Here is a 12882-nt window from a genome sequence, read left to right on the forward strand (position 1 = left end):
AGGGAAAACAAGGTTAAAAGTGAAGGAGCCATCTGAAGTCCCTGGCACAGCATGCCTGATACTAAGGGAAGAAAAACAAACAAACAAACAAATAAATAAATAGAGGAAGCCAAAGGGAGGGAATGCTCAGGTGGGAAGGAAAGGTGGATGCAGACTTGGAAGGGTTACCCCATACAGCATAACTCCTAACCTAGGCTGGCGGTCACGTGGAAGCCGCGATTAGAAAGCAAAGCAGCGGGCGCACTGGGTGGAACAATGAACCAGGAGACGTAGAGTAGTGTCAGAGATGTTTGTGCCGCAGAAATCCAATGAGCACATGGAATGTGAATGCTGACATGTTAATGGCTTGTGTCTGCTGCCTCCCCTCCCCCGTAGCCACAGGACAGGTGTTAATTTGTGAGCAGATGCCCCTGAAGCCCCCTCCTTGCCCTGGCATCCGGATCAGTTTTTAGCAATAAGTCCAAGAAGCAGAGGCATCACCCCCTGGTCCTTCTCCACGGGAGCCAGGACGCAGAGCAGGGCTCCTTTGGCTGTGATGAGCCGGTGAAGAGGCATCATGTAAAAGTACTGTCCCTCACTTACTCTATTTTATCTTCTTTCAAAACCGTAAGGGCTTGGTAGCAATGACATCTTCACAGTCTGTCTTCAGGTGAGGGGGTAAATGACATCTGCAAACTGCACACACGGGATGCATATGGGGAAGGTGTCATGCATACTCCCAGTGATTTTTTTGACAGTTTTTGTTTGTTCTTAATTATAAAGGAATAGATTGACCTGAGTTGGTGAACAGTGTATGAGGACTCGCCCATTCCTCCTAGGTTATGTGGGAAGACACATATTTGCCAGTAAAATCGATCACAGAAATCCAAAGGCAGTGGAATAAAGGCCAAAGGGTGAAGCAAAAGTGCTAAAATGAAACAATTAAAGCCAAGGCCATGGACTACAGCTGTGGGATTAGGATTTTGTATTCACAGCAGCATTTACTGCATGCATTTGATTTGATTTTCCAATAGTGTATGAAATCAGGTGACCCCCACACACACTATGAATGGATTAAAAGAGAAATACCTGATGAACAACAGTATCAACAATGGGCTGCTTTAACCCTTTTTTCTCTTATGTTTTTCCTAGTGTGACAGGGTCAACAGGGCAAAAGCAAATTAGAGGCAGCACTGGAAAAAAAATCTGTCAGCCTAGTCGGCGGATCTGCTTTAATAAGTGGAAATGGTTGTGAGTCTTTATGGTTTGGCGGCCCTCACTGAAGTGAGTCAGCTCATGTATATGTTTCAGTCTGATCTGGCCAGGCTGGGAGGCAGAGGCCTTGTCTTTCTCGGTTTTAATTGACCTTTAAGGTCTGATTTTCTTTGAGGATGGAACGTTCTGGTTTAGTACACTGACTGCCCTGAGACTAGGGGGCCTCTGAAGGTTTGTTTTTAAGAGGTAAGCAGATGCCAGCACAGCCTGTGTCTACTCAGCCTTAAGATCCTACTGAGGGAGAAGTCATGGCCCTGAACTATCCTTTACCCTCCTTCACAGGGAATGGGACTATGCAATTCTACAGTCAGGCCCTAAAGTGAGAAAGTGGGAAAGATGCTGTGATGGAGACACAGGCAGGTTGTACTGGATTTTCTTCCTCTTTACAGGAAAGGCTCATGAGCCTTTTTAGGAGTCGACCAATTTTTATCCCAAGGGAAGTAACCCCAGGAGATCCCTGCCCTTATGTGGATGGCCTGCCACTCATAGGTTGGTGGGATCGTTTGTGTTTCTCCTTCTTGCAGGTTTTCCCATCGAATGGATAGTGTTCTCTTGGAACTTTCTGAGGGGAATGGGCAATTTGATTTTCTCATTTTAATTGAGTCACTGTCCCTGGAATGGATAGAACTTGCACCCTCCCCTCATTTTTCACATTATGGAAACTGTGCTAGGCTGTAATGTTTTCATTCAAAAGGAGGCAGCAGCTATAGTGTGTCCTCGCTGCAGGATGTCACTGACACCAGCCAGATGGCATGCAGATATCTGTTAATCAGGACATTACTTTGTGGATGCACAGCCACCTTCCAGGGCTGTAGGCAGTGTTCAGGAAGCCCAGGGCCTGCAGTGTGGTGCCTCCGGGGTGACAGAATGGGAGTCCTGAGTAGGTCTTTTCTCCTCATTATCTAAAATGAAGGCCTTCAAAAGAAGTGTGTCTCAAATTCATATGCTTACAGATATTTTAAGGGTACAGTGTGAAAAATTCTATTTGATATCTTATCTGAATTAGCTTATTGATTCAAGTTTAACACCATTAGTGCTAAAATATCCACCTAAAATAGCACAAGGCTTCTTTCTTTCTGTTTCCAATCTCCTGGCTCATAAGATGATGAAGGTGACTAGGGAAGAGCTTGACTATCTCCAGGAAATTAGAGTAATTCAAGTCTGTGCATATAATATTGTATCACAGTGTAAGGGCTTTCTATGTTACTATATGAAAAAGGTGATTTTGACATATTATGTCAAACTCCCATCAGCCTAAGATGTGGTGTGTTTTTAAGCTGATGCATTTAGAGGCTAGGCTCTCTTGTTCTCAGGCCCCTGGTTGGGTTCCTCCCATAGCCTTGTGCACCGCTCCAACTTATCCCAGCTCTGAAATAACAGCATGGCTAGATCCAATCAGCAGGTCAAAGAACGAACGTGGGCTATCTGTGAATTTGCGGTAGGTGACTTTAAACTCTAAGTGAAGCTTGGGAATCTAAACGTTGCCACACTTAGTCATATTTCAGTAAACTACTCATACATTGAAAAGCAGAGAAATCATTGTTATAGCTGTATGATCCCTTCTAAGGAAAAAGGAAATTAGTTAGGAACTGAAAAATAAGAGCAGAAAGGGAGAAAGATTTCAGCTCATAGGCTCTACATTCTGCAGGCTAAAAGGAATGATGATTGGTCCATACCCATAAATTCAATCCCAAGATGCTCTGCCAATGCAGAAAGTTGACAAAAAAAAAGAAAGAAAGGAAAAAGTTTCAGAAAAGAGCAATACACTGCACTCCAAAACACATTACACACGACTATTACGGCTCTGTGCGTGCACACCGAACAGGACAAATGGCGGGTTGTTAACACAGCAGTGCTCAGGTATGCCTCTGGGAGCCCATGTGGGGAACTCCTCTTTTTTTAAGAGGTGTGCAAATCTCTGCACACCATGTCTCTATTAACCCTTAAAAGAACTTACTGAGGGAGAAGTTGTACAACCGAACTAACCTCTACACTACCTCATTGTTTGGGAATAAGAACGCTGCATTTTTAAATCAGAAAAGGTATTTGGTATTACTTCTCTTTTTTAAAAAGGCGGAAGCAAAGTTCTAGGGAAGTGATTTTATTATTATTTTTTTAACCAAAGGCACACAGTGGCAGAGCCAGGAATAGAAGCCAAGAGGAGAGTTAGTTTGGTCTGAAACTTTTCCCACGTTGGCTTTACATTTTTCTATTGTTTGTGGATAGTTGTATTCTAATATTTGTTGTTGCTTTGGTTATTTTTTCTTTTTAACTTGCTTTCTCTTCTAATCTTGCACTTTCTCCACCACGCACATATTTCATTCACAAAGCAACAAACGCTTCTGCCCCAAAAGCCAAATGGAATTGGAGCTGTGGAATCTGTTTCCAGTTTTTTCATGTAAGTCCTGTGTGGAGAGACAGGCAGGTGGTACTGGATTTTCTTCCTCTTTACAGGAAAGGCTCATGAGTCTTTTTAGAAGTTGACCAATTTTTATCCCAAGGGAAGTAACCCTCGGATACTTCCCTTGGAAGTTGTCCTTGGAGAGGACAACTCTCCAAGCCTTCCTTTTACAAACTGTAACAACAACAATAAAAAAGGGGGTTGCATAGAATTCCTGGTGTCTTCAGTTAGTTTTAATTCCTTGAAGTAACAGAGAAGCAGTTGGCTGACTACCCCACAGTGCAGAGCTCTGATGCCCAGATGAGACCCAGGGCACAGGCCTTGCAGATGACCTGCCTGGCTGCCTAAGGAAGGGGTCTCCAAGGTGTGAGCACAGGGCCCACAGTCCTGGCAGATCTGCCTGCAGAGGCACCAGGATTGCAGGCCTAGCAGAACCCACCCAAGTTCAAGTGAGGAAATGGGAAAAATGGGGCCAAGAAAGAGAAACCTCCAGAAATAACACTTTCCATTCTTGAAACCAAAATTGTTAAGTACATCTCACGGAGTGGGACCCTTGAGGACCGACTTCCTTATTCGCCCATGTGGGGTGGAGAGGCAGGTGGGACGGTGGGGCAGGATGAAAACAGGTTCGGAGGCCTCCATTTCTTCCCTTCCTCGTTCACTAGGAAGATACCCAAAACAGGACAGGGCATCTCGTAAGCCTGAAAACATGTGGCGGAGGGGTATTTCTCCCCTAAAAACATCAGTTTGGGTATGGACAAGGCACCTCCTCCTGAGAAGGGAAAACAGGAGGTAAGTGTGCTGGGGTCGTCCTGGTTTCTGGTCCTGTCTCTGCCATGTACCTGTTCTGTGACTTTGGTTAAGTTAATTTCTCATTGACAAAATGCTTATGCTACTAGCATGTGCCTCCCAGGGGGACCCTGTGGGACAAAGGAGCCATGAAATATGGTGGCCAACAGCAGAAGGGTTCAACAGCTGAGAGAACAGACACACTTGGAGATTTACCGTGGGCCACTCCCTGCATGTTTACTTTTGACTAATTTCATGGCCGGGAAAACTCTGAAAGCTCCTGGGTTATCTCCAATAACATAGACTTTAAGAACTTGCTGCCTCTTAAGGAAATGAAGCTTCCCAGATTAAAATAAAAATCAAATAGTACATTGAGTAACAGTAATGAAGAGGCACTTATATGTAGTAGACAGAGGCACTTCTGCCTTGGGACTTGGGTACAGGCAAATAAGTTTTTGATAAATTAAAAGCCAGAGGATTTAGGGCTTATTTGGTTGCACAGTGTTCACAGCAAAACAGCAATCTATTCAAATCCAAATGAATTTCTCTTATCTCTGTGCAACTCTCAATGTGACAAACTGACAGTCCCCTCACCCCCATCCCATTTGCTTCCTTCATATAAACTTTGGGACATCAGGGTACAAAAATTCATATTCCAAGGAAGTGACAATGAATTTCCTTACACCTTTCCTTGAGGATATGGCTAGTTTTTCTCCCTCGAACTCCCTCTACCTCCCGCCTTTTCCTCCTACCAGTCAGTAATAATTTAAGGGTTAAAATCAAGAGATATCTACAGAAACTCTTTCCAGAGAATCATTATTCCATGCCTACGTGAACACTGCTAATGATCTATATTAGTTGCATAGAAAGCTTGGTTAGGTCTTCAATAAAATTAGTAGCATGCCCATGCATACATATTACTGCATTTACAGTTTTATAGGTAAGTCTGTGAGCCTAACTATGATTTCATTTCATGGGAAGTCATTCATAGCAGTCAGCTCCAATTTCAAATAATTCAAAGGGAAATTGGTATTTAAAATTGGAATTACTTGGCCATAAGCCCTAACAAGGAAACATGCGTTAGTCATTGTAGACCTGGAGCAACTACTGCTGTGATTTATTTTTACTATTGGTGGTTATATTTCTTTCATTGTGAGTCAAGAAGAGCAGAATACACAAAACGCTTCTCGTTTTATGAAGATGTTATTACTTTCTATCTGTTTTATTTAATCTAATGTTGGCTTAGGCTCATTATGTATCATATGCTTCCTATTGAACTTCTGCCTAGCCACTACATTTTTCCAATTAAATTAATAATTCAAAAACACAAAGGTTACTGTAAACAATTTAGTCTCCTTTTCTACATGTGATTTCCTGCTGTGCAGTAAGCAATATAAAACATTAATTTAAATCTAAGGGTCTTCAGAAACTATTAACTATTGAGTCACTAATCCTTTGCTTAAGTATCTTGTAATTGCAGAAAACTGATTAACTTGTAGGTAAATTTTCAAGTGCGTTAGAGAAAAGAACCATAAAACAATTTTCTTTTAGCACAATTATACATACATACATACAATTATGGTTTCAGTTAAAATTTGAAGACTTCCAGGAATTTACTCTAGTATCTTGGGCCTCCTTATGCAAATAATCTCAAAGGCATGTGTAGTCTTGACTTTCTGCACCTCTGAGATTCTAAAAGGAGATCTGTCAATGCCTACTCTAAATGGGGCCAATTAGTGTCTGACTTTTAATTTTTGACTTACCTTTCGAAATGCAGATACTTTCTTTCCAATATACCAATCCATATTGCCACTGAGCCCTCTGAAATGTAATAGGAGACTTTCTCCTTACTCCCAAGTTGCCAGGAGAGTACTCACAAACACACACACACACTAAAATCTCACTAACATTCACTTGGAATTTATGATAATTTTGTGCCTTTATTCTACTGTCAGCAAGACAGTATATGTTTGATAAATAAATAACTTCAACAGGTTTGTAAAGCATTTAGAAATCAACACAATTTATGCACTGGTAACCTATCATTCAAAACTACTTTTCAGAAGGATATCTGATAAGTTTATACATTGTTAGAAGATGCTTAAAAGTTCTAAAATTATACTCTTAATATACTCTATAATTGGGCTATTCTATAATTATTTCCTACTAAATGTGAGTTTATATACAACATACTTTATCCATACTGGCACTAACTATTAAAACTGTAAGTGCTTTTCTTCTCTCCATAAATTATATAAATTGATCATGAATTGCCTAAACACACAACACAACACACACACACACATACACACACACACACACACAAAATCATTTCAAGTAGGAATTATCTGTCAAGATAGTTCAAATTTGAAGCTGACTAACTTTGACATTATATTCCTAGAAAGTATTATAAATATTTTATCCAGGCAAAATGGCTGCCTTCAAGAAAGACATATTATAAAATATACATTTGTTCCTTTCTTTCATATTTTAAATGAGTTTTTATATGTCAATAAATGCCTCATAGGACCCTCTGGCCAAAAAAAATTATATTAAATCCTAATGATGTAAGTTATATGTTTATAAGCATTTAAAAAGTTATATATTCTTTCAGAATGTAATTCTTCAACTGACAATGTGGCTTTTTAAGTTGAAAAATGGTTTTTTTTGAAGCCAGGGAATATCTTTTCTTTTAAAATTTCTTTATTATATGTTTCAGACTTTATGAACACAAATAATTAAATTTTAAACATTATCACTGTGGCAACATACTTTTATCCTTTGTGCAGACTTCATTGCTACTTGACCATAAAGTTCTTACAGCAGCAAAAATTAATTTTCCTGCCTTCCATTGGGTGGGGGGTTGCAGAAATAAAAATTAAGAATTTAAGACATAGAGGTTAGGATATTAACTCTGGACAAGACAACTTTGGAAAGCATTTTCTGACTGGAAGCTCTTGCTTTTACAGACATGAAGCTGCAGGGATACATTTATTATAGGTTTGGTTCATAAATGTGCTTCCTATCAATCTTGGTTAAATCAGGTTAAATATGAATGCTGCTTTCCTGGCTGTCTTCCAAAAGTGCACCGGAAAGCTTACTGGAGGAATTTACTTAAGGAATCACAGTCTGATTAAATACATAGTGGCTATTTTTAAATAACACCTTACAAAAGAGACAATGGTCTAAAAGAGAAGTTGAGAACATTCTCTCTGTTTACTATAGTCAGACCTAACTACACTAGAATTTTGGGAAATTATCTTCAATTTTTTAAAAATGCATTGCCTACACAGTGCCCTAACATGCACAGTGCACAACAAAGCTCTATATAACACCAAAAATTTAAATACAATGCAAACGTTCAGAATTTTCATTGAACTCTAAAATATAGTTTTATTGTATTTATATAGTTGCATGGATTTGCTAAATCTGTTATTTGAATACAAACCTATTTTGAAAAGGAATGGCTTTAAATATATATTAAGTAAAATTCTATTACTTTCCTTCTATTTTTACTTTCCATCTTATCTAGCTTTAAAAAATTAATCTATAGCTATGGAGAGAGAAATCCTGCCCCCTAAATGCATATTGTTTAAAGATTTGTGAATAAAGGGCAGATTGTCTGAAAATTTAGCAATGCCAATTTACCATTTTTTTTTAACAACAGGAAATGGCCTATAACATAATCTTTGATATGTAGCAACCTCACTAAATAAATGATTGAATATTATGGATCTAATCTCCCCATAATACATATGGAATTTATTTTTCCATGACATTTATTCTTCCTATTAACATAAGGAACAGGACCTTATTCTTTGCACGCATATGAATAAGGGTAAATCTCTGGCTCTTTCAAGACCCCCAAGTGACCAGCTCATATCACTGTTTCTTGTGTTACATGAATTTTCCCTGCAATAGGCTTTGTGAAGTACTTTTCGGGGTGAACAACTGACCGTCTAAACCAGAGGTATACAAATCCAGCCCACTAACTGCCTGATTTTGTAAACAAAGTTTTAATAGCGCACAGCCATGCTTATTAGTTATATATTGTCTATGGCTGCTTTCGAAATGGCAAAGTTGAGTGTTTGTGACAACGATGGAATCAGCTGCAGCCCCTAAGGTATTTATTCTCCAATATCTTACAGAAAAAAATTTAACCTTTGATCTCAATGGATAACTATATGGAATCTGTTTTAAATACAATGCTTTGAAAGCTCCAGAATTAAAAGCTATAGTCCCATTTCACATTAGAAGGGAAAATACATAGTTTAGTTATCCATGCAATTACATACAACGTGAATTGGGTCTTTTAGGAGTGACTGTTCAAAACTTCATGAAGCCACAGAAATCCATCAACATTTCCCAGTTCGGCAGTTAAAAATACATATCTCGAGGTGAACTGTTAGATTTCAAAAGTAAGTAATAAATATTTAAAATAACAACTATTCTCCCCTAAAATTATCACTGGAAGTAGCATTAAGAAATGCTAACATAAATAAATGATCATTTAAACTAGTCCTGAAATACTTGTTTCCTAAGCAACACAAACAGAAAGTCAGGATATCTCATTTGCTGTGAAATGTTTGTTTGTTTTTAATTTTCCTAATCAGTGCTTTTTTATTACCTAAATGCAAGCTGTTAATGAAGAGAAACATCTGAACTCTTTTTATTATGTTTATTTGTTATAAATAACACACTGGGAACCCAAATGAACTTACCATCGCTTCAAGTGCATAGTGGTTACAACTTAGCAACATCCTCTTCAGAAGGCTGTTGCCATTTTATAAAGAAGGTGGACTGCTCAGTGGAATGATTTTTATTTTATCAACAAAAGTGAGACTTTTAAAGGCCTTTATTTTCATCGCACTGTGTGATATTGACTCTGTTTTGTATCACATTATTCAATATTGATTTCAAGAAACATCTGGAGCCTCACACACCTATCAGTATCTCAGGGCCAACTGGGCTCGAACAGAGGAAGTAATACAATCGCTTTTGTTAATGTTCTCATGCGACAGGCAGAGGCAGTCAGTGTTAGACCTGGTAAAACACATCTAGCTCTAGGTGCAACCTGAGGGGAGACGCGGCAAGAAAGCGGCACCGACTGCGCATGCTCCTATTCAGGCAGAGACAGAAAGGGAGTGGACGTACTGTAGAAGCTGGCCATTACGTAGTTTTGGCAGCGATCACCAGTAAACTCATTGGGGCACCTGAGAGAAGAAACAAAAAACAATGGTAGAAAAAACAGAGAAAAAGAGAAGAGGTGAATATATGCTAGAAAGAAGCTCCTTCAGTGTCATTTGACTGGACTTGGTGAGTTCACCTCAGGAACTGAAACTTTGTCCTAATCACAGCTTTCAGACTCTGGCAGTTCCCCCAAAGGGCTCAAAACTGAGACAAAACGGAGTCGCAGGGTTTCTGTGTCAGAAAGATCCCAGCATTTTAAGTGGCTGCTTCCTTTCAAAGGGGGCCACTTAAAATGAAGCCTGATGGTTGTTCATCTCCGTTTTATATCTGATTGCTCTGGTCAAACATGTTGGAAGGAAATGTTTTTGGTTGGCTTGTCTGCCATGGCTGCCGGCGTCACCGGCCGTCTTGGCCCTCATTCTTTGAAATTTATGACATTTTGGAGCCCACATTGAGAGACAGTTAAACAAGGTCACATGGAATGGGTTTATGCCCCGAGTGGTTAAACCATTATTAGGACAAAAGGAATCAGTTGCAACTGAACTGTAACAGCACCAAGTGGCAGTAATTGTTGCTGCAGTTTGGGGGAGAAAGCAAATTTCAGATTATTTTAACATACTTTCTTGGTTTTGGACTTTCATGGGCACATTCTCAGTACATCTCGCTCCAGTGAATCCAGGTTGGCACCTAGAGGGCAAAAATGTGATAAGCAATAGAATGCTAAAGACACTGAACTTTCAGACTGCCAATTTTCCTCCTATGGAATATGGAGATTCCTACAAATGACCTGGTGACTGAACAACACAAAGAAAAGGTAAAGAAAACATTCAGAGAACCATGTCCAATGAACACTGTGGGGTATGTGTTTTTGTCATCGTTTGCTTCGGTCTTCATAAGATCAGTTAACTGAAAGTTAACTATAGTGTTGGAAAGTAGAACAGGGGTGGCAAGGCCTGGGCAGCTAAGTCATTTTCCCTTTGGTATTTCCTCATTTGCCAGTGTTCACTGACTCTTACTTGTTAAAACCTTACCATTGATCCCTGACTTTTACTATGTTAAAACCCTGCCCTTGATCATTGACTCTTACTATGTTAAAACACTGCTTTTGAGAAGCACATGCACGGTTCCATCTACAATCTTTTATCATTTAAATGATCCTGAGCCTTTTCTCTTATATACACTTATTTTGTACTTATCTCATAGGTATTTTTGTAAGTTATAAGTTAAATCATCAAACTACAAAAGAAGCACTTTCATACTCTAGTGATAACTGACAAAAAAAATACATTCCCTTTTCTTTTTAAATACTACAAATTAGGTCTCATTTTTCATGTCGAAAGACAGAAAGAGGCAGCTGTTTACCAGTACAAATTTCACTCCTTCCAATTAGGTCAAATCAAAGACATATATTTAAAAAACGTAAACAGTTATTCTACAGTGGTACTTAATAGATGTCATTTTGCATTTAAGGCAAAACTACAGTTGACCCTTGGACAACGTGGGCATTAGGGGCACCAACCCCCTGTGCAGTCGAAAATCCACATGTAACTTTTGACTTCTCAAAAGAGTTTACTAATAGTCTACTGTCAACAAGCAACCTTACAGATAACATATTTTTGTATATGTATTATATATGTATTCTTACAATAAAGTAAGTTAAAGAAAAATTTTTTTCAAATTGTCACAAATCTCCGTAAGATTTTCCAATGCATTTATTGAAAAAAAATCTACGTATCAGTGGACTTGTGCAGCTCAAACCTATGTTGTACAAAAGTCAACTGTATTTTGAAATTGTGTGAAATTTTGCATTTTACTCACACACATACAGTTACTTATCAAAATTCTGAAATCTTGATATAATATTGCTCTTCAGGTCATGTGATGGGGCTGTGCCTGAATATGAAAGTCCTTTATAATTGTTCTTTTTATTGCTGCTACTCCAGGAGCTAAAGCATTTCAGACTGGATTCATTTTACCTATTGTCATGCTCTAATAAAAAGGGCCATTGAAAGGTTCTAGGAATCACGTATACTTACAGATGTTTAATACCCATAGCCATGATTACTATTAATAGTTCACCTATACAATAACTATCATACAAAGCCCCCTCTGATAGCACATACCTTGTGATTTACATACAACCCTTTCTTCTCTAGAGTAAATAACAATAAATGCTATCTTTTTGGTATCAAAGAGTTATGAATAAAACTATTCATTTTTACTCATATGAGGGTGATTTTTTTCTTTCATTTCCCTTAAAGCCAAATTCAATGCCAAAAAATGTTACCAAGTAGTTTGGTATATCTAATTCTCTTATTTCATGAAGAATGGCCTATAAGATAAAATATTAGCTGTTCTAGATTTTTAGTCCCTTGAGTACTTGTATAAACTTAAAGTATAATTATAATGATTAACAATAATATCAATAAGCTCAACAACAAACATCATGTATTGATATAGCCCTTTTGGGCTCTTCAAAACACATTTATATAAATGATCTGGTTATTTTGGTCAGAATATTTTTGCTTCAGTGACTAGAGGAAAAGCTAACTACAGAAATGCAAAACTAATAACTATAACCTGTCAGATTGGGTCATGTTTCATAAAGAAGGCATTCTACATGCTTCAGTAAGAACATCTTCACAGATACCTACAAAAAATATATGGAAACCTGTTTTCCATAGAATTTATTTGACATCATAATTTTTGGGGCATATGGGGTTTCTGATTTGTGTATTTGTTTCTGAGCTAGGACTCTAGATACATATAGACATAACCTTATAATGAAGCAGGTAATTCCAGAATTAAAGATACATTCTATAATGACCATTTCATCTTACCTGTTTTTGCATTCTTGATAAAAACTAAAATTCTCATATTAATTACACAATAATCCATTTGTTTCATACAAAGAACACATGGTGTAAGAAATGTGAATACCGTGTGTGTGTGTGTGTGTGTGTGTGAGGGAGAGGGGGAGGGGAGAGAGACAGAGAGGGAGTCATTGGAGGCAAGACATGCACTTATTTAAGGGTCATGAAATTAACAAATAGCTGAGGAATCATGAGTATCTTAAGAGATGGCATATATTTATTAGAAAATTGTCATTAGGCACCTTAGATGCCAGTTTTGAAATTGCAGGGCACAGGACAACTAGGTGAAGGGGATAAAAAAATCTTAAACACAATCAATTTTCTAATTAGTATGAACTTTTAAAATGCTGTTTCCTAGGAACTAGCATTATGGGA

The 12882-nt window shown here is 38.2% G+C and overlaps 1 protein-coding gene across 14 annotated transcripts in view; it reads right to left on the bottom strand.

Moving 5' to 3' along the window:
• NRG1 (neuregulin 1) overlaps positions 1 to 12882 on the bottom strand; it is a 988266-nt gene that overhangs the window by 14152 nt on the left and 961232 nt on the right. For 7 of the 14 annotated variants that reach the window (XM_073219027.1, XM_017641512.3, XM_073219031.1 and 4 more), the window contains 2 exons: positions 9599 to 9657; positions 2931 to 2954 (listed from right to left, as the gene is read on the bottom strand). The exons of 1 other annotated variant lie outside the window; for it this stretch is intronic. In XM_073219027.1, the coding sequence (XP_073075128.1) occupies positions 2931 to 2954; positions 9599 to 9657 (83 nt within the window). Of the gene's footprint in view, positions 1 to 2930; positions 2955 to 9598; positions 9658 to 10253; positions 10322 to 12882 lie in introns of those variants that run through there. 6 more of the 14 variants (XM_017641514.3, XM_073219029.1, XM_073219032.1 and 3 more) reach the window with 3 other exon arrangements.

Source organism: Manis javanica, chromosome 12 (assembly GCF_040802235.1).
Source record: "Manis javanica isolate MJ-LG chromosome 12, MJ_LKY, whole genome shotgun sequence".
Classification (NCBI taxonomy): Eukaryota; Metazoa; Chordata; class Mammalia; order Pholidota; family Manidae; genus Manis; species Manis javanica.